Genomic DNA, 22,520 nt, shown 5'->3' on the forward strand with positions numbered 1-22,520 from the left:
ACTTCAGCGTGTCATGGGACCGAATGAAGTTCCAAAGGTTTGGATCGCTTTCGTTTTGCTTCCTTTCGTAAGCCGCTTCCGCTTTGAGAAACGACGCTTACGCTCTTTGGATATCCGATATATCCGCAAGAAACTTGAGTTTGCGGAAATTTCGTTTTACAAGAATCCTGTTGTTACGATTTTCTGTTATAACTAATAACTAATAATAATGATATATACGATATTAATGCGATCATTACAGGATTAATTAATACAGAATATCCTGAATTCTGTCATCTATAATTTTATAATCCAATATAATATTGGTGTATTGATTCTATTACGGATCGATATAGTTTGTATTACCTCCCACATTTACTATTAAATCACATTTACTATTAAATCACTAAAATAACTTAATCGAATTTATTTCAATAATTAAATTAAACTGAATTTAAATTAATGTAATCTGTAAAAAAAGTTTTAAATTATAAATTTAATTATTTAATTTAATTATTTAATTTTAAAATAAACTTACATCTTGAATAATATTTATATTTGGATTATTTTGATTATTGATTATTATTCTCTAATGTAGTTTAAAAATATAATTTCAATAGAATCTCTTTAAAAGTACATAAACAAAGTGCTGATTAATTATATTATGACATATTATTTTATAACAACAATAATAAATTAAATAATGGAATAAAACCTGAATATTTCCGATATATAACGGAAACTTGGCATTAGCTAAATATTTATTATGTCCAGTGCCAACATACTAAAGTTATTTTTTGCAGCGCTATATCGTCATAATATAATATTGACACAAGTGACACGACTGGAGGACAGATTATACTAATAATACATTTTTAGTGAACACTTTGCATAATAATACGTTATTAATACTCTTATATGTTATTATACTCTTAATACACGCTTATATTGCATAAAAGTTTCAAAATATTCATGTACTATAATATATGTACAATTTTTTAAATTTTAGTTTAAAATTTAGTTTTAAAAATAAATGTTGAAATGTTAAAAATGTTGAAAAAAAGAAGATTGAAATAAATCTCATTTATGCTTCTACTTACCAAATAATAACGTTTTATCGTTTTCATCTTTTGAAGGCTACAGGAATATTTTTTTTAGTTTTGCGATATGATATAGAAAATTATACAACTATTGTAATCGCCAAATTTCGCTCTTTTAGATTGTCCATAAGCAATTCAATTCGCCGATCGGGCTTTATTCGGAACAAAACATCACAGATACCATCAAGTGTCAAGCGTCTGTCGTACCGTAAGTAGATTATTATGTATGATTGCCCACTACGTTCTCCTAACTAGCATTTTTTAACTATTTAAATCGTATTAAATACATATATATATATATATATATATATATATATATATATACATATTTAACGAATCGCTAATACGCCATAAAGCTTGCAGCAATCACAGGGTAATATAATTAATAAAAGATTGGCTTTTCCGCTGAATGCCGCATACTTTCATAGATTGTTGTCATAATAAAAATTACGAAAATTACGATTTCTCATCTTTTAATTGAAATTAACAAATATCAATTCACATGATTTACATGGTGTCATAAAAGATAGGTGAATTTAAAGAAGTTGATATGAATTTAGTTTCGAAAAATTTTCAAAACCAAAGATTAATTTGATTGATTGAAAATTAATAATAAAAGAATATATAACTTTTATATATATAGATGCATTTTTCAATAAATTTTATCAATTTCTATTCATTAATTTTTTATATAGTCATGTAATTAAATATAAGTGCTAACTTTAATCATTTCCAGATATAATGTTCTCAGATTTTAGAGATTTATGAAATGCGAATGAAAAAAAGATTATCTTTTTGATATTTTTACGAAGGCTAATTCGGAAAAAATTATTAATTGGAGAATTAAATCGGACTCACTTTGTTCGAGATTGCGCGGTCGTCGGTCTTCCATCGTTTAAAAGAGAAAGGACATTCTGTCTCCTTTCTTTTTCCTATACGGTTTTCGTATTCTCCTGATGATTGATTACTTACGTAGCGGTTTGTTTGTTTTCCAGCATTTTCATAGACTTTTCCTTCCTGAAACAGAAACAGGAAATACAGGAGCAAGCGAAAATCTTGAAGGAGCAGGCCAAGGCCGCTTCCTCGAAGAACGTCTGGCCGCAATTCAATAAGCCAAATTAAAAATTGTCGAGAAACGTTCGAGACATTTTCCGATGCTTCTCACACGTCAGATCTACGACGGCAGAGTTTTCCAATTTTCACGTAATTCAATGGGCACGTTCCTTTGTTTTACCAAAGTATATTAAATTATATATATATATATATATATATATATATATATATATATATATACGAGTATATCATTAAATAAATTATTTCTAAATTGTTGAAAAAATTTATTATAAAATATTTTAATAAAAGAAATTGTTTATTAATTTGAGAAATAATTAAAGTAGAAAATTGTAAGAAAAATATTCTAGATTTCATTTTTATTCTATATTCATTAAATTCATGGTTCGATATCTTATAATATTGTTCGTTTTCAAATTACATTATTTGTTTCATTCATTTATTTCAAATGATACACAAATACAATATTTTTTATACATAATATTTCATGATTATATGGATAAATATAATTAATTTTATTTCTGATTCAATCACGACATAATGAACGTGGCCACTGAGTTCCAATTCCTTGAAACGAATATGCAATTGTTATTTAAAATTTGCCGTTTATATTGCGTAGTGAAAATCGTAGGCACATTATTTAGACGAAATTTCGCGCTGCTTTCGCGAATCCGCGCAAAAAGCTTATTTTTAGCGATAGTGAATAAACTCTTGCATGCGGTAGAGTAGTAAATAATCAGTATAATAGTCATAAAAAATAATCAATATAATAGTCATAAAAAACAAGAATATCTACTAACTTCGATGAGTGTTCATATGCTTGCATCGTAGATACTGTGCACGAATAGCTCGAGACGACTTTCGAAAATTACGCTTTTAAAAATATATTTTTTAAACACCTTTTTAAACAATATTTATTTATATTGGTGTGCCGGAGAAGATTCAAATAGTAAGAAAATATACCATTTATTGAAAATTAAAATAGTAAGAAAATATACCATTTTTTCTTTTCAATATATTATTTTCTAATTTAATATTAATATTAAATTAAATATTAGTATTAATATTTAGTAAAGTTTATATCAAGTCAAAATAAGATTTTCAGAAATCTGCGATTTTTTTTATTTAGACCTTGACAATAAGATTTCTTTCTTTTTTAATTTTTCTATTTTTTTTACGAGAAGCATAATTTTCAAAAGGTCCGACGAATGCGTTCTTCCTGATCGGATATGCACATAGAATTTGCACGATGAGGAATTATCGCTTTCTCTCGATTAAACTCGGCTGGAGGACGCGTCTGAAAGTCGCTCTCGAACAAATTAAAGCAAAAATGTATAATAGCAATTGGCAAATCGTAACTCCGGCCGCTGCTAACCGATCCAGATAGAGAGAAAGATAAAAGTTACACGAACGAGAGAAAGAACGAAAGCAAAATTAAAAATCGTCCCTGTGTACACATGCGATACGTGCAGCCAGAAGAAGCCGATGAAGTATGATCCGAGTAAGAGCGAGGCGTACAAGGCTCTGCAGGAGGAGGAACTCGGGGACCATGTGCAGGAAGTCAGACAACCGGTTCGCACTGGCGTTTTCGCGCCGCAAAAATCGAACAAGGTACATTCTTTTTCTTTGTGTATTTTCAAATGATATTTTCTTCGACAACGTCTTATTTTATAAATTCTTATTTTTACGATATTAAATATATTTTAATATATTGTAAAACATAAGAATTACGTTAAACGATATTTGTTGTGCAGGTATACCAGACTCCACCGAAAAGTCCTGCATACGTGAGTATTTTTTTTTTTTTCATATTGATTTATGATTCATTTAAGATACAATTTTAGAGAAAGGAATTTATCAGGCTAAAATATGCATTTTAAAAACGCATTTCTCATTCGCATGTCATCGCATGGATTCTATGCAATGTTTATGAAATGCTGCATAAACTATGTTCTCAGAGCTAAATTAAGATTCTCTCTCTTTGACTCTCTATTGTATTATTACTATTTATCTCATAAAACGCATATTATAAAATACCATTGAAAAGATTATTTAAAAAAATTTATCTCTTGTTTTAAAAAAATTGCTTAATCACACAATTTTTAATTATTCGCGCGTTTATCATTATTGTTAATTATTTACCGGAAAAATTTATTGATCACTGTCGATCCTATAACATTACGAGAACACAACCGGACGATAAAACGGCGCTGGATTATATAAGTGACTTGGCACGAGGTGCTACTTCTCTTGTGCTTCTTTCTTTTTCGTCTACCGAAGCATCGTGCCAAATCATCTCCCACTAATAATCGGCCGCTGCATTTCACCATCGGAAGAGTATAGATCCGATACTCATCTTCTTTAAACTTACGGGAAGAAAGACCCCATATCGAATCGTTCTCGATCATTTATAAGGTCACGATTATTTCATATTAATATATATTATCATTACATATATATTAACTTCAATTGTCATGTGGAGCTGTCATATAATCATCACAATCGAAGATTTAACTAATTTTCGGCCTCTGTTTCATTAAGGGTGGATATAGACGTCCCTTCCCTCTTCCTTTTGTTAAGGATTTCACCAACGACTATTAAAATTTTTGCAGAAACTTGTACGTGCGTTTTTTATTACTTTTGTTAAAATGCTTCCGCATAGAGAAATTAATTCATAGGGCAGATACGCTGTTTCATTATGCTATACTATCGGGTGTTTCGTTTTCTTGTAAGACATGTTAAGTTGCTATAATCGTGCATGTTTTTTCTCACGAGATAAAAATCTTGTCCATAGCATATATTAAACAATTTATTGTTAGCTTATTTATATAACGTATACTTGCAGTTCGGAAATATAGAGCGACTCTGAATAACTCAATTTTCAGTTAAACGTGTTCGACGACGAGGGCGAGAAGATTCATCAAAGTAATAGCTTCAAGAGGATCATGTACAGTGTGCTGGGACAAACCGATTATTAAAAGCCGAACTGACGCTATAAATGTACTATCATTTATTTATGTTAAATAAATCCACGCTTTATTTATTGTACTACGCAATAAACGAATTACACTTGAGAACGAATGTCGAATAGAATCTCTTTTAACTAAAATCACTTTAACTAAGATCTAGCAATTGGATTATATTTTTCAGAAAAGCAAGCTTAAGTGCATATACGTAAAAGTCTAGGAGCGTTAATTGATAAATTGCACTCGACATTCATTGCTTACTGGATAAAATTATTTTTAAGCGTAGTAATAATAGTTAATTTAAAATGCATCGTTAATACATGAAGCTTGCCATCTATATTTTATTCAAGATTAATATCTTTTTGCTAGCTTGCACTAAGATAGCTTATTCTTTTCTCCGCATCTCGATGTATCTATTTTTTGACGATCTATTTACACACTGTATTATACTTTTAACGTTATGCACAATGAAAAATTAATTTTCACAGAATATATCTTGTCTCATTTCACCTTCTTCTCCCGAGATTTTTGTCGAAACTCAAGTTGGAGTCAGGAGAGAGATTTCTTCAAATTCTTCTAATTTCAAAAACTTCTAATTAATTTCGTATATAATTAAATATTATAATTATTACCTAACTCTGAATAGTAAAATTTAAATAAATTAAAAATATATCATATTTAACATATATCAATCTTCTGTTACAAAGAAAGTATGCAATAAGAGAACAATTATATATTTTCTTCTAATTATTTTTCAACGAATTATTATGTATGTATGCACAGATTGTAAGTATTACGAAAGGAGGAATATATGCAGATATACGCAATATGTGAGCCAATTTAATTTAATCAGCAATAAGATGCTACAATATCGGGAATAATACCAACGAATTTTGGATTTGATTTTTTAAATCAAATTTTAAAGTGTCAGATACTTACTTGAAGGAAAATTGTTTCTATTTAATATTCAGCCATGTGTACTCTTGTTAATAAACGCACATGATGAACAAGTAGAGTAAGAACAAGTAGAATTGCAGATACTGCAGTTTTTTCATTGGGTCTAAACCACAATATCGTGCTAAATCATAAGATATATAGCTATCGTTTTATATGCATCAAATAAAATAAAATTAATTTATCAGCTCGCGCATATAAATAAAGCAAATATTACGCACATACAATACTTCCTTCCAATCAATATGTAGCGATACTTCTCAAAATTTCTTTGTGTCTCATCTTTAAATAGTACAGATAGAAGAATATAAATACCGTATATGCACGGCATCTTCGCACAGCGGACCATACGAGCTACGGATGCCCCGGTGAAATTATTAACATTAAAATTAATTTCTAGGTGCTATAAAGTATTACTAATTTATCTTCTATTTTCAATACCCTTAACTGAACTGAAGTAATAATAGTATTACTAATTTGTCTTCTACTTTCAATACCCTTAACTGAACTGAAGTATTTGTTGATACTGTCCATGGGGTAGCACTAAGGCTTCGGTTGTGACACTTCTTTTAAATCTTAAAAACATTAAAAATTGAAGTACTTTTCAATTTAATGTTGCGTTAATAACCGAAGCTGCAGGATATAAAATTCCAGAAATAGTGCTACGTCATACATCTGCGTCGAAAACGCGCTTCAAAACCGCCAATTATTTAACTTTTTATAAGAATACAGTAAGCATAAAAAATTAAAGTAATTGGCAACCATCTCATGGCATAAATTACCAAAAGAAAAAAAAATTGCCATGTGCCTTCTTCTAACCTTTTACCATGGACAGTTTCCTCTTCAAAGTGTCCTTCAGGCTAATTGCTATATGTGAAAATGTAACGCGCTGCATAACATTATATAAATTAATAATACTTTTCCTGTTATAATATCTTATCGATTTCATAAGAGATTAATTCAAAATAAAATACAAATGAAATGAAATATAGAGGATGATTAGCGCACGAATGTTTCACGTTCACATAAAGTATAGATCAATCGACTAGCATGTGTTTCTCTAAGAAACATTTTTACACACACACACATATATATATATATATATATATATATATATATATATATATAATATTGACTAATTGTAAGATACATAAAAATTCTATTGATTCTATTGATTGAATCGCGCGCATCAAGCATTTCATTCAAACTTGCATACATAATCGAGTTATCTATTAAAAAAAATATACAAACTTTAATACAAACATAAATAAGAGAAAGAAATGCATATACAGATGAATTGCTCATTGCAAATCAATAGTATAAATAGCTGAAAGATACCTAATGTAAACTAACAATCAATTAAATTGAACAGTAGTAACTGAAAACTATCATACTTAATTAAGTTCATATTGCCCATGTTATGCAAGTCGATGCAACAAAAAGCAAATTGCATTTTGAACAAACGAACGCGACACATTCGTGCACATATGCAAACTTAAATATAAGAGACGCTATTACAAAGAAATTTTTTAAACGAGTATAGTATAATCTCTGTTGTTTGTTATATGACGAGCAGGACACAAAAATATTATGTAACAGATACATTAAGATATGAGAAAAATAAATAAATCTTTAGTTTTCTACATGTAGCACTAAAAAGGATCATTAAAAGTTGAGGGAGTCGTCAACTAATTGTTTGAGTTCCTTGAGATGTTGCATTTTGCTGCCAGTTGCGGGTGACGACGCTGTAGGACGTCCAGCATAGCTAAAACATTAATATTTTCAATATAATGTTGTTGTTATATCATATACAATGTTAATTTTTATGTATAGTGCTAAGTATTGATTTTATGTATTGTGTAATATTTATGGATATGCTTTTAAAAAGCGATTTATATAACTATTAAGAATAATATTAAAATAATAATATTAAGTCAACGATTCCTACTGATGAAAAAATTGTTTCTTATCTTTAAAGCAACTTAATTAAATATTATCATTATTAATTACACAAAATTGTATTATAATTAACAGTTAATTATTTTAATTGTATATTTTTAATGTAAATGTAATATTTTTGAGACATAGAATAAAATAATTTTATAAATAGTTTACATCTACCAAGCACATAGAAACTAATTCACAATCATAATTTTTAACATATATGAAAACAATCATAATGTTTCATCATATTGTCCATTTCATTACCTCACTATTCTCTGCTTTGATACAGTAGGTTCCATTGATTGCTCTGACACAATTGTGGGTTTTGTTGGTTTAGTTGAAAACAAATCAGCTAACCATCCTCGATCACTTTCACTCGTTTCTGACGCACCACTGTAACACACGGCCCAGATTCTTTATTTTATTATAGTGAAATAGATAGAAACGAAAAAAGCAAAAGCCTGCTCAATTTTGTGACAATTTATTGTAATAAAAAAATATTTATTGTAATAAAGAAAAACACATATGCATGATACTTCGAATACATATAATAAAATAAACTTTGAATTTTTTAATATAAAACTTTGATATGTTTTATTAAAATATACTTTGCATTATCACGATAAAATAAAAAAACATGGGCCGTGTGAACAAAAGATACAAAAAAAGAAGGAAAAAAAAAGGAAAAAAAAAAAGAAAAAAAAAAGTAACATAGTGTAACACGTAACATAAGTGCATTCACACACATACATACATCCTTTTACATTTCAGTTGAAATTTTATTACATCGATTTTGTTATTTCGGTACTTACATTACGCTTCGGGTGCCATTGAGTGCTGTGTGGAATCTTGGCTGCACGTAAGTCCACGCACCTTGATTCTTATGCTCCTCCTGAGACCATAACAATTCTGCATTGGGATACTTTGCAGCTTCCTTCTTGACGAGATCGTATGGGAAGGGCGAAATCTATAAAATCAATATGAAATGGTTAAAATATTAGAATATTGTGATTTTTATAATTATGATTATAAAGAAGAAATATTTGATTTTTTTAAATTTATTTCAAAAATAATAATTGACCTGTTCCACTCTGGCGATCGCGATCTTGTCATCCAATTGCCGTTCAGTACGAGCTTTCTTCAAATCGTAATAAACTTTTCCAGAGCAGAATAACAGTTTCTTAACGCCATTAGGATTCTGAGCTGCCGCACCCTCTTCCGGTATCACTCTGAGGAATTGCGTGTCTTCTAACATCAAGTCAAAGTTAGATTTGGCTTCTGGATGACGAAGCAGCGACTTTGGTGTCATTAAGATCAACGGTTTCCTAAACGGCAATGCAATCTGCCGTCTCAGGATGTGGAAGTAATTGGCCGGCGTGCTGCAATTGGCAACGATCCAATTGCTGTCATGCAACTGACGTACGGCGAACTCTTCGCTTTCCGGCGGGAAATAATCCGGATCATCGGCGGACATCTGAAGGAAACGCTCCAGACGAGCACTGGAGTGTTCGGGACCCTAGTAAAAAGATGAAAAGCGAATTTAAAATTGACAAACTATGAAAACAATCCAAGTTTATTCAAATTTGAATTCGTATATTCACCATTCCTTCGAGACCATGAGGTTGCAACATGACTAAACCGGATTGTCTAACCCATTTGGCTTGACCACTGCTGATGAACTGATCAATTATACATTGCGCCGTATTATTGAAATCTCCAAATTGAGCTTCCCAACATACCAATGCGTTAGGATTTGTCATAGAATAACCCAATTCGAATCCTATGATTATAATAAAATTATTTAAATATGAATAGAAAATACAGCAATAATAATTGCGTCAAATAAAGGTTTACGATTTTACCAAGAACGCCGAATTCGGATAAGGAGCTGTTACACACTGTGTAAGGTGCTTGATCGGGATACAGATAGCAAAGTGGTCTGTAAGTTGCCTTATCGACAGTTTGATGATGTAGTACATGATGCCTGTGTGAGAATGTGCCTCTCTCCACATCCTGGCCTGACAAACGGACGTGAATACCTTCTTTAAGAAGAGATCCGAAAGCCATAGCTTCGCCGAGAGCCCAATCGACAGTTCTAGCTTCGATCATTTCCATGCGAGCCTTCAAAATACGCTCGATACCTGTAAAAAGTATTAAAATTAAATTAATATATTTTCTTGATTATATATTTAAATATAATTTTTACACTTTTTTTAGCTGCACATTTTTAACAGACATTAATTATACATATTTCTGTATTTATAATTTTAATCTTTTAGTTATAATTTATCTCTAATAATTTTCTTCCAATATCTCTTGTTATCTCATTTTCTAACATCGCTTTGTTTACCTTTGTGAATAACAAACTCAGCAGCATTCGGCGGTGGCGACGAGAATTTTTTGCCAATGTGTACGAGTGTGTCTTCTTTGATACCAGTGGGCGATACCTTCAATGGGTCTTTTCCTTCGAAGAAACCGGACCATGGCGAGTCCAACCAATCCTTATATTTGATATGTGTTTCTTGTTTGGCATTGTTATACGCTTCTTCACAAATCTTTTCATATTTATCTTTGACATCCTATAATAGAAATAGAAATTTTTAGTATAAGAGCAATCATATAAAATGTATCTCGCGCATATGATCTTCGTACCTTAACTTCTTCGGGAGAAACAACACTATCGGCGATGAGCGTATTGGCGTATTTATCGAGGGCTGGTGGAGTGTTTCTGATCTTGCGGTACATCAGAGGCTGTGTGAACATTGGCTCGTCGATTTCGTTGTGACCGTTACGCCTGTAGGAGACCAAGTCGATCACAACATCCTTGTGGAAGGTGGCCCTCCATTCTGCCGCTACTTTGCATACATGCATCACGGCCTCCGGATCATCAGAATTTACATGGAAGATGGGCGCGTTCACCACTCGGGCTACATCTGATAACATAAAAACACATTTAAATTTGTTTATGCTAATTTGTGATATCATTAAAAAATAAAACTAAAGCTTCGTGAACACCAACCAGTACAATACGGCGATGATCGCGAATGCCTTGGGTCCGTGGTGAATCCAATTTGATTATTCACGACAATATGGATAGTACCGTGAGTGGTGTAATCAGGCAGATCAGATAGATGCATTGTCTCGAAAACAATGCCCTGACCGCAGAAAGCTGCATCTCCGTGAAGAAGAATGGACATAACCTGGAACATATATGAAATATTATTATAAAATAATATAATAATCGCCAAAATGAATTTTCCATTAAAATTGTCAAATTGTGTCATATCATTAGATATACAATTAATGCTTTATTTATTTTAGTCAGATTTATACTTTAATGATAATTCAATTGGTTCAAATCTCATAAAATTACAAATTTATTTATTTATTTATTTTTAATTTAGATCCGGCTATTGATATTTAATTATATAACAATTTAATTTTATAAAAATGTGTATGTAGAAAACTTGATTTATGTAATAATATTTACTTTTTTGCCTTCGCCATCACCACGGTAGAATTGTTCGGCGCGCGTTTTACCTTGAACTATTGGATCAACAGCTTCCAAGTGCGATGGATTCGCAACCACAGCAAGACGAATGTTCTTATTCGTCACGCGATTCAGACGCTCGATATATGTACCCAAGTGATATTTTACATCACCGGAACCCTAATAATCATTTCATTATTATTAAGAATCTCAAAGATTCGCAAAATAAGAATGCTCTAGCGAAACATACATTTCACTATTACACTAAGAAATATCGCTCATTTTAATGCTTACATCATCGGCGGCTTCAAGAGCAGCAAATTGCGTAAATATTTGGCTCAACGGCTTGCGACAAACATTAGCGAGAACATTAAGACGACCACGATGAGGCATACCCATGACAATCGATTCAACTCCCAATTCCGTGGACTTGTCGATCACTTGTTTCATAGCTGGAATCAAAATTTCACAACCCTCCAGACCGAATCTCTTCTCCGAAGACCATTTGCGTGCCAAGAACGCTTCGAATCTGCGATTTAAATTATGAGACGCTTACTAGATACTCTTTTTAAATAATTAGCAAAATGAAAAATTAAAAATCTGAATCTTACAATATACCTTGAGAAATGTTTCATATAAAATAGATGAATTACATGATATTGCGTGAAAAGATAAAATATGATAAAACAGATAATGAAAAACACAAAACCAAAAATTTGTAACTTTAGAATTGGCATATTTGGAATTATGGTACTCAATTAATTAACATCGCTGTTATTACCCGGTTGCGCGCGTCAATCTTGCTAAAATGAGCCTTTTCTCATCGTTTGTCACTTCCATGACTCCGGGTGTCTCCATCTTTTGCCTGATCCAGTTGCATTGTTCCAAGGAATTAATGAACATGAATTCGACGCCGATGTGACCGCAGTAAGCGGCCTCGAGCCGCTTTAGGATCTCGCGTAGCGGCAATGATTTTTCCTTGCCGCCGATAAATGTAGTCGACGGCAATTTAAAAACGCGATCCATGTCTGACTCCTCTATTTCAAGCATATAAAAATGAAAAACACATTTTACAAGTACTCCGAAGCGCAACATCCACAATCGAAAGTTACATTCAAATTTTATAGTTGACATGAATATATTATGCTGAAATATTTATGCACATTTAAATGTACATTTTAACAGACTACAACGGTTTCAACGATATTTATAATTCTGCAGCATTTATTTTATAATGCATACTTTACTATAAAATAGGTCGTTCAATATAAAATATAATTATAATAAATATAAAATATAATTGTATGTATGTAATTGTATGTAGGAAACTGTTGAAGAGTGTTAAGTGTACTTTTTCCCTACTTGTTTTGTTTAAAACTGATACTGAAAATGTGTTTTTTAAATATTTCAAGATTTTACTTTCACTGACAATTACTTTTTTGAAGATAATTTAATATTTATTATTTCTATTTCTTAATATTTACTCTATTTATATTTTATTATATAATTTCAATTTAATAAGTTATTATTAATAATTAATAAGTTAATTTAATAATTAATTAATAAGTTAGTTTAATACACATCGTACATATGTAATTCCTTCATTTAACAACTCAAATCTGAATTCACACAATGTAAAATATTTGTTAACATAAACATGCATTATTTTTTAAAGATAATGTAAGTGTATCGTGTTGAAATCACAATATATTACAATACGCGTGACAGTGCAAACAAATACTAAACTTGAAGAGAAAATAAATTCCTCTATTAAAAACGAAAAATTGTAAACTTAAAAATAAAGCATCAATAATTTAAACAATCACCGAAAATTCAAACATAGAAAGACATAATATAAAATATACCGTAAACAATGAACATAATATAAAGTGCAGTGAGAAGGATACACAAAATAGGAGAAAAAGATATATGTGTTAGAATATTGTCAGAGATAATATACGCAACACTTCAATTTGGCAGTAAACATTTTTGGGAAGTAAAAGAGGAACAAAATTAATTTTTATAGCTAGTTTTTATAAGAAAAAAGACAAGAATAGAAAACATCGAATATTGTATTATATTAAAATATTTATAATATTGAAATATTTTCATGTCCCTCCTCTAATTCCTCTACAGAAAATGTTTGAGAGCTATCTCTTGGGTGCAAACATATTTACATAATATAGATAAGATAACAAAAGAATTCAATCTTTATAGAGGTCGAAAACTCTATTTAGTCCCAGAGAAAAGATTAAATAAACCAGCACCACCTATTAATATACTAGCGCGAGTGAAAGCTTTTCTTTAAGAAATTTCCTTGGTTTGAGCAACTATTGTTACATACTTTGCATTAGAACAGCTACTCGGTATTGTAGTTCCTGCGAGTAAGTAGTACGTGGTCTCTTTCCTGTGGACATTATACTCAAACTCAACAATTGTATCAAGTACTGATCGTCAAAGAACTTTTTCCTTTACTTTCTGCATTCAGTTTATATTTGCTCAGCAAAACGAATCGAGGAATAAATTAGTTATATCTGGATCTACTATGGATCTACCTGAATCAAAAATTATTCTAATTATGTTAATAATTAAATGTGTTGCACATTTTATCTTTTGATATTTCTATTAATATTAATATTGATATAATTAAGATAATAGTCATGTTTGCAGGATGTGAAAATAAAAAATAAGCAAAATTATTTAAAAAAGTGCTATGATAATAAGATACTGAAATATTGAATTCTACAGAAAGGACTAATCGATAAAATAAATATGTAATGAATTAATATAGAATAAAGCTATATAAACATTTTGTGTGTATAAATTACTTGAAGGAGAATAAAACTTTTATTTACTTCACTTTTATTTACATTTAAATTAACCGTGAGAAAAGAAGTTATGTATAATTTTATGCAGTCCATAAATAGGATAATTAATGATTGAAAATATGTTTAAAGATATAATAAAAAGTTCTAATTGAGTTATTGTGTTGATTTATTGTGCTAGTCAAATTGATTAGTAGCCTTCGAATGCATCAAGAAATGTGTTTTCGTTCATGAATCATTTTTTTTTATATTTTACTCTTTTCTATTTACGTTCATTTAGGCTTACCAAATGAATAATGGGTATAGAGTAATTCTTGAGGATGCCTATCATCAAGATCAGCGCTGTTGATGCCGAGTGGATCCAATTTAGCGATATGATGGCCACGAATCTGTCACATTCATGCGAACCAAATAGTTCTCTTTTGATTGTGCGATTTAATATATTTAATTAAGATATAAATTACTGTGTTTGATGTTCCATTTTCTTTGAATATTATTTTTAAATACACCACAGCAAAAATAGTATATGAATATTCAGTGCACACAAACCATCTTTCTAATTACTAAAGTATTTTCTAATAAAAACATCATGTCACAGTAATTAACGTTTAATATATGTATTAAGATATCAAATTATTAAAATATTTTAATTCCATTTCCATTTTATGAATTTGTTATCTGCTCCTTTTAGCTTTTCTATTAATACTTAGCAATATTATTTTGTTATGAGATAAAAAAACAACAATGAAAGTATCTGCTCAAAACTTTCCTTATTTAAGATAATTCGCGTAAGGAAAAATAATATAATAGTACGTTAGTATAAATTTTAAAAAGATTTTGAAAAGACACAGGCATGCTGAACAATACAGGTGTACAAGAGTGTTTAAAAGCAATACACATATGAAAATACATACAAATTATACATGCACAAAATTGACAGAAATTTCTTAATTCTTACCTCTGACATTTTACTCGCATACTGAGCAATGTACATATTTAACAATTTTTACTCTGTTAGGTAAATGCAATAAATGCATAATTGAACTGTAATATATTTAATAGCTTCACGCCTACATATGCACGAATCCTCAAATTGAGAATAAAGCTCAATTATCAATTATTATGAATAGATGGAATGTATCGTTTCTATGACTTCCAAAATGGATGTAATGTTAATTAAAACATTTTCAGTATCAGTATATATATAATTGCATCGTAGAATTTTTATATCTTCCTTTGGCATAATCTAATATTTACTTTAACATAATTCATTCCCAGTTATCTCATTAAAAATGGTCTAATTAAAATGGTCTCATTAAAACTGGTCTTCAGAGCATTCTTAATATTAGAAAATGTAATAAACATTTAAAAATATATTATTCATATATATATATATATATATATATATATATATATAATGAATTGCTATTATTTAATTTAGTCCATTGCACTAAAGTTAAGTATCTAAAGTTGCACTATGTAATAAATAAAATTTTAAATAATTTTTATAATTATTTATAGAATTGCAAAGATTTTATGTAGATGAAAAATTATGGAAACATAGGGAGTACATAGAAATAATCTTTTTAAAAAATAAAACAAAATAAAAATAAAAAAAGTGTTAATATGTAAAAATGATTATATGAAATAATATCATTGAATGTGAAAATTGAGAATAGATGTCTCCACAAATGAAATTGCAAAAAACACAAAGAATAATATATAATTCGTATATGCAACATAATATTCTAAATATTTTTAGTATAATTCACTGCTATTCTCATATAACATTGTAGCATATGAAAAGAAAAAAACATATGTTTATATTCATATATATACATATATATATATATATATTATATATATATATATATATATATATATATATATATAAACGTGTGTTTCTTTTACATATATATGTACATATACATATCATAAAAGAAAAGCCCGTGAAAAATGCTCTGGAAAAAAGCCTTACCAAGCATGTATTGACGCAGCACTTGTTCTGGTGACCCCTTGCGAGCTGCATAATGCGTGTGTATCAGGTCTGTTTGCATAATACCCAGTGGGTCCAGATCGGCAACTAAGTGACCTCGGGCCTATACGTCAACGAATAATCCCGAAAATACCTCACATTTATATAATTGTATCTACTTTCGCTACTGCACTACGTACTACATAATTATAATGAGAAAAAAAAGAAGCAATATAGCGGAGAATTAACAGATATATATGTACATAAATATAATGATAAGTGTATATATATGTATATACACGTATCGCATATATATATATATATATATATATATATATATATATATATATATTGTATATACACACACACGCGCGCAAACGCGCGCACATACACACATACACACCAAGAAATTATATGTATTGCAACAATAGTTGCAGGAAAGGATGCTAGCTTTTTATATTTTTATGTAAAAGATATGATAAAAGAAATTGCAATTATTGTAATATAACTCTTATCAAATAATTATGATTATTTAATTAACCGATTAAAAAAAGCGTATGCTGCTTCTTCTTCAATAAAAATCTCTAATCTCCATTCAGAAAAAAGTGATAAGTCAAGATAACTTCAAAGATCTCATTCTTATTAAGAAAAATGTAGAGATGCAAAACATGCTTGAGATTCAGTGCAATGAACAACTACATAAAATGAAATTATTATGCAATTTATTCTTATTTATCATATGATCATTGATGCAGCACATGAGACAAACATAAATATTTGAAAATTTAGAAACATATATAACAGCTCTTAATAATAAGCATCAATTGTAATACACAATACCTCATATCTCAGGTTCATGTTAATATTCACTTGGATTTGTATAAAATCTATGTAGATTACTTTTATATCAATTATTCTAAACCATATAAATGTAACTAAGACACAAACACCGAGAGATTTTGTTCAGTGGATTTCACATGCTTACAAATTGATGTATTAATGCATGCCATAGTCATTTTTGTAATTTACAAATTATAAAAACTAATATAATAACAATATATTACAGTTTTCGTTTAAAGCAGTAACAAAGACTAAATTTATAAAACCTATATATATATATATATATATATATATATATATATATATATATTAACGATTTAATATAGAAGCAGACTTTCATGCTCCCTTTTAATGTGTTAAATTCGTTAAGAATTAAACATTAAAAGGGAGCATGAAAGTCTGCTTCTATATTAAATCGTTAATATATATATATATATATATATATATATATATATATATATATACACATTAACAATTTAATATAGAAGCAGACTTTCATGCTCCCTTTTAATGTATTAAATTCGTTAAGAATTAAACATTAAAAACCAAAAAAAGTATGATTATTTTTAAATGGAAACAAGAGCAGAAAATATATTAAAAATCCAGAGAGTATTATTATTATTATTGTATTATTATTATTGTTATCTCCATATAATTAATGTATTATCATAAGTAAAGAAAACAAATATTTTTTTATACATTTAATTTATAAATCACTTTGTTATAAGTGAGTTATGTGAATTATAAATGGTTGAATAAAGTGTCACATCTCTTGCAAACAAAGTAATAAAAAGCAATAATTAAAAATTATTATCTTATTGATATATTTATCATGGAAGTATACAGGACAAGTAGGGTGTCATAGGATGTATAAGATATTTTGTTTGCAAGAACATATTGAATTTAGTTATTGGAAGTAAAGTATAAAATTTCGGCATCATACCTGATAAGAACGAATAATAGCTTGTACCGCTAGATGATCGTCAATAATCTTTTCGTTGACGGGCGCTTGACCGAGCTGTGTTCCACCACCCAAGGGCAACAAAGCTCCAAGCGGTACTTGATTGTAATTTGGAGCAAGGGATGGTGGTGCCTGATACGCTAGTCCTGGCGCAGCTCCAGCGGTGCTGTTTCGAAAGAAGGAATCCCATGACTAGGAATAGAGAGAAAGATAAAATAAATTTCAGGAAATTCTCACATAAAAATCTGTACAACAATATATTCGGATTTACTCACTATATGCACGCTATGCGGATCTTGCAGCCACGAATTGTACATCTCCTCCACGTAGGAGCTCGTACTGCCATTTAGAAAGGGCTCTGTTGTTGCGCGACTGTCATACTTGCGCACGGACTCGGTGAAGATCACCTGGCTGGTCCTGGTCAACGGATGACTACGGACCACCCAGGAAGCGTATCTTTCGGGGCCGCATATACGAGGCGCCAATGGGGCCAGCCTATTAAATACCGTCCTTGCCTTGTACATTTTTGTCTGAAATGTGTAAAATATGATAAAGATCCACTCGCTTGACATAAGGAAGAAATACAGATAAACTAATGAAAACATATAAATATAGTCACAGATGAAATATGTTCAATATTTTACGTTTTGTTTAAATACCTTAAAAGTGATTAAACAGTTGTATATTGATTGAAGATCATATCGTCACCCATACAGCGACGAGATGATATAGAATATTGCAGCAATATTTCAATGTTGTTGCAATATTGCAACAACACTAATATTCCCGCAACATTATTGCAATGTTCTGTGCTGTATGGGCGTACTTAGATTAAACGTTTGAAGTGCTTTAGATAATCTGTGCTTGAGATATTAATAAGAGTATTCAAATTTATAAGTATTAATATTTATAAGAGTAAGGCTTAAGATGAGTATAGATATTAAGATAAGAATATTTTGATTTTATATCTTGAACCAATCTTGCAAGCACGATTAGAATCTAATTTATCTGACTTTATTTAATATGTTGTTTCCTTATCATTGTTTTTTATTGTAACACTGAAGTTCTAGACTTTGTGCATGTCATATTCATTAATTACTCAGAGATACGAACAAGATATTTTGCAATTGTGTAAATAATAATTAGTGTTTATCTAAATATATGTTATACAATACATTTATATGTATGTATTTATGTATAAGTCAAATTAAGACTCAGTTAATTTAGCTATGTTTACAGAATTCATTATATATTCTACGTTTTTGCCATATAAAGGTCACAATTGCATCATAAAATAATATTATGAAATAATGTTATAAAATAATATTAAATAATGTTATAAAATAATAAATGTGAAAAAAATTATATCGACCAATATTACGATAAATAAAAAATAATGCGTAATTATTGTACGTTTCCCGCATAGAAGTAAAATATCGCCGTCTAAAATTAATCGGGAAGAGGTCATACATATATGGTTATATATATGGTTATATTATCGACATATGTGATAATTGATACTTATTTGTTTATACCGGCACAAAATCTTTTATATCTTTCTACGCTTTAATTCTCGTACCGTAAATATTGGGACGTTAGATAGTTCTATTTTTAAAAATTGGCCAGAGTTATCAGATTGCGCAATATGGTTCTAGAAAAAATATGCGATAAACATCAGATACAGAAAGTTGCGAAGAATCTAAATATGTATTCTGTATATATTTTTATACAAATAAAAATAAAATTATACATTGCATTAAAAGATTTTCACAGTAATCAATATGTCTAGTAATTTATCAAATGCTACTAAAATCTAATTAATTATCTAAAATGTTTCCTCGCAATAAAAAAGTGCAAAGACTAAAAAGTATAATAAATAGATAAAGCGATCCCAATTTTCATATTATCGTGAGCCAATAAAATCCTGATAAACCCTGACAGATGTCGTTCTATCTGTCAGAAACATGTATAATTCATATAGTTCAACATAGTCTGTAAGATGATAAAATTCTGAAATATTGGGCTAATCTCTCAGCAAAAAGAGCAGTATATTTTTAGAGAAAAATTATACTATCCATATTTTATGTCAATAAACAGACTGAAAATGAAATGGCTACTCTAAATATTTATAGGCATTATGACTGTTTAAAACAATAAGACATGTCAAAACTTGATAACAATACTTCAATAACAGCGTCAATCAAGATAATTATGACACTGACATATTTATTACTAGCTTGCAAATTTTTAAATATTAATCATTTTTATTAAATATTGAAATGAAATCAATAAATAGTGACTCATTGTCATGAATAAAATCTATAAAAAATGAATACTTAATACTATGTATTACGAAATAATATTTTAGAGATTAAATTATAAAATTTCAATATTATGAAAAATACTAAGAAAAATCAAATTTTATAACTATTAAAAATTCTAATGCTTTTATTTGTATTAAAATCAAGCACAATAATCTTAATAATAAAAATCATTTGATTACATTGCTCTTTTTCCAGAATGATTGCAAAAAAATCATATCGTTACAAAACATACAACCTTGATTGCATTATAGCAAAAGAAATAATACGTTTTACCTTAATTAGCACTAAAATTTCAAAATACCCAATGTACAGAGAAGTGTATATAAGTGTATAAAATTAATGAGTTAATATATATACATATACTTTTAATCTCATTAATACATACAATAAAATGATTTCCGAAACGCTTCGACCGGACGACCTCGTTAATGCACGTGTGACGTTAAGCAGGTAAAATTGCGGACTTCTCAGTCTCTTATAAGTAGGAAATCTCCGGCGAGATTGTACAGAGGTGAGTGGGAGAAGGCTCGACTGCTACGTCAGATACCGCGAAATGCAGCGAGATATCTGCCGGGAATGCGTCGCGCTGTGACTTGAATGTCACACGCCGGAACGTGTGTGACAGGCAGGCGAGGTGGCTACACATGTATATCGTCGGAACTATCTATCGCGTAGATTACACAACCGATTCGCGATTATCCTACATCCGTTACTGTCAGCTATATACGATATATTGTCCGCGCTTGAAATAAGAAAATGTAAAATACAATGCATATAAAATTCTTTATAATGCGACTGGAAAAAAATTTCTATAAAATATCTTTCTATTTGTTAGCTACGTTTTCTATAATTAAAAAGCTATATATACATATATATATATATATATATATATATATATATACATTATATATATATATATATATATATATAAAATATAAACTTGAGATATTTGGAAAAAATGCAAGAAAATCCATGTATATTCCAAGTCCATTCTTTATTGTACATTTTTCTACGCTTTAAAAGTACAAAAATATGTGAACATGTGCTCGTTGCATATGTATATCCGGTTTTCGCAGGAAGGAAAGATTATAGGGAAAATTGCAAAAAAATCGAGACTTAATTACGATCTTAATTGCGAACTCTACAAATTGCGAAATTTTAGAAACAGAGTGTATTGCAGAAAATGGTAAAATTATTAAATTTGCATGTGCATCGAATTGCATGTCAAACGCGATGCTATTCGCTCACGTGCATGTTACGTCGTTCGAATCTGCCGGCAGAGAAAACTGCTAATGAATGATCTTGCTAATCAATCGTCAGTAAATCGTTAACGAAATAGTATGACACTTACTAGACGGTGAAAATTTCCGATTTTTACACCGTCTTGACGTCACGATCCATATATTTATGAAAATTTTTCGTCGATTTCTCGAAAGTAACGATAGGTTCGATTTCATCACGAGGCATGGAGCGCGCATGACGCACACACGCACGCACAAATTAACGCATGCCGCAGCTTATCGCGTCTTGTGTTTTCTTTTTCTTTTAAGATAAGAGAATATGCTGGGGGCCCGATAAATCGCCCGAGATAAATCGCGAAGTCGGCTGGCTATTTTTGTCATTTGTTGGTTTTGCACGGTCGATTTTACGTAATCGAACGTAATAATTTTGCACGATCGCGAAATGTCGTACGAAGCAGCTGATCGGCGACTATCACGTGCGGTGTGTCGTTAACAGGATGCGTCGCAATAAATCCCGATAATGTCGAGTTCATTACGAAAGAGCTTACCTGGTGTTAACGCAACGACGATCACACACTGACACCATCCACCATTTGCAACTTGCTCCTACTGCCAATGCTAATTATTGCCGTTTATCAGAAAGAAGCCTGAGAGGGGCCACGCTGTCATTTTTCGTGGAACGCTTCCCCTACGTCGTACACTAGCGGCACGTACATTCATTTCGTCGCCTGGAACTATATGGCCACATTCACTTTTCAATGCCATGATAAAACAGTCGATTGGTTCGTGTCCGTGCTATATCTACAATTTATAGATCAAAAATAGCCTCATATATAGATATAAATTAATG

General features: G+C 30.0%; 2 protein-coding genes across 18 annotated transcripts in view; one reads left to right on the forward strand and one right to left on the reverse strand.

Moving 5' to 3' along the window:
* Positions 1-5,606, forward strand: part of LOC105252580 (PDZ and LIM domain protein 3) — an 18,614-nt gene extending 13,008 nt beyond the window's left edge. For 6 of the 10 annotated variants that reach the window (XM_025412389.1, XM_011260021.3, XM_025412393.1 and 3 more), the window contains 5 exons: positions 1-37; positions 1,199-1,287; positions 3,623-3,761; positions 3,905-3,937; positions 5,036-5,606. The exon at positions 1-37 is cut by the window's left edge and continues 14 nt beyond it. In XM_025412389.1, the coding sequence (XP_025268174.1) occupies positions 1-37; positions 1,199-1,287; positions 3,623-3,761; positions 3,905-3,937; positions 5,036-5,128 (391 nt within the window). In that variant the 3' untranslated portion in view covers positions 5,129-5,606. Of the gene's footprint in view, positions 38-1,198; positions 1,288-2,074; positions 2,311-3,622; positions 3,762-3,904; positions 3,938-4,691; positions 4,769-5,035 lie in introns of those variants that run through there. The other 4 variants (XM_025412387.1, XM_025412388.1, XM_025412390.1 and 1 more) reach the window with 4 other exon arrangements.
* Positions 5,607-7,595: 1,989 nt separating this feature from the next.
* On the reverse strand, positions 7,596-22,310 carry LOC105252582 (2-oxoglutarate dehydrogenase, mitochondrial). Of its 8 annotated transcripts, none has more exons than XM_011260024.3 (17): positions 22,219-22,310; positions 18,381-18,635; positions 18,088-18,297; positions 14,616-14,718; positions 13,849-13,911; positions 12,286-12,541; positions 11,799-12,033; positions 11,505-11,684; positions 11,034-11,214; positions 10,667-10,947; positions 10,365-10,593; positions 9,877-10,155; positions 9,616-9,794; positions 9,096-9,530; positions 8,827-8,981; positions 8,279-8,407; positions 7,596-7,835 (listed from the first exon to the last, which is right to left on the reverse strand). In XM_011260024.3, the coding sequence occupies exons 2-17, from the start codon at positions 18,627-18,629 to the stop codon at positions 7,736-7,738; spliced, it is 3,264 nt and encodes a 1,087-aa protein (XP_011258326.2). In that variant the 5' UTR covers positions 18,630-18,635; positions 22,219-22,310; the 3' UTR covers positions 7,596-7,735. The 8 variants fall into 8 exon arrangements, with proteins under 8 accessions (XP_011258326.2, XP_011258327.2, XP_011258329.2 ...); XM_011260025.3 differs by lacking the exon at positions 22,219-22,310 and adding an exon at positions 20,815-20,997; XM_011260027.3 differs by lacking the exon at positions 13,849-13,911.
* Between the last annotated feature and the right edge of the window lie 210 nt (positions 22,311-22,520).

The sequence above is a fragment of the Camponotus floridanus genome, unplaced genomic scaffold (assembly GCF_003227725.1).
Source record: "Camponotus floridanus strain SB8 unplaced genomic scaffold, Cflo_v7.5 scaffold5, whole genome shotgun sequence".
In the NCBI taxonomy this organism is placed as follows: domain Eukaryota; kingdom Metazoa; phylum Arthropoda; class Insecta; order Hymenoptera; family Formicidae; genus Camponotus; species Camponotus floridanus.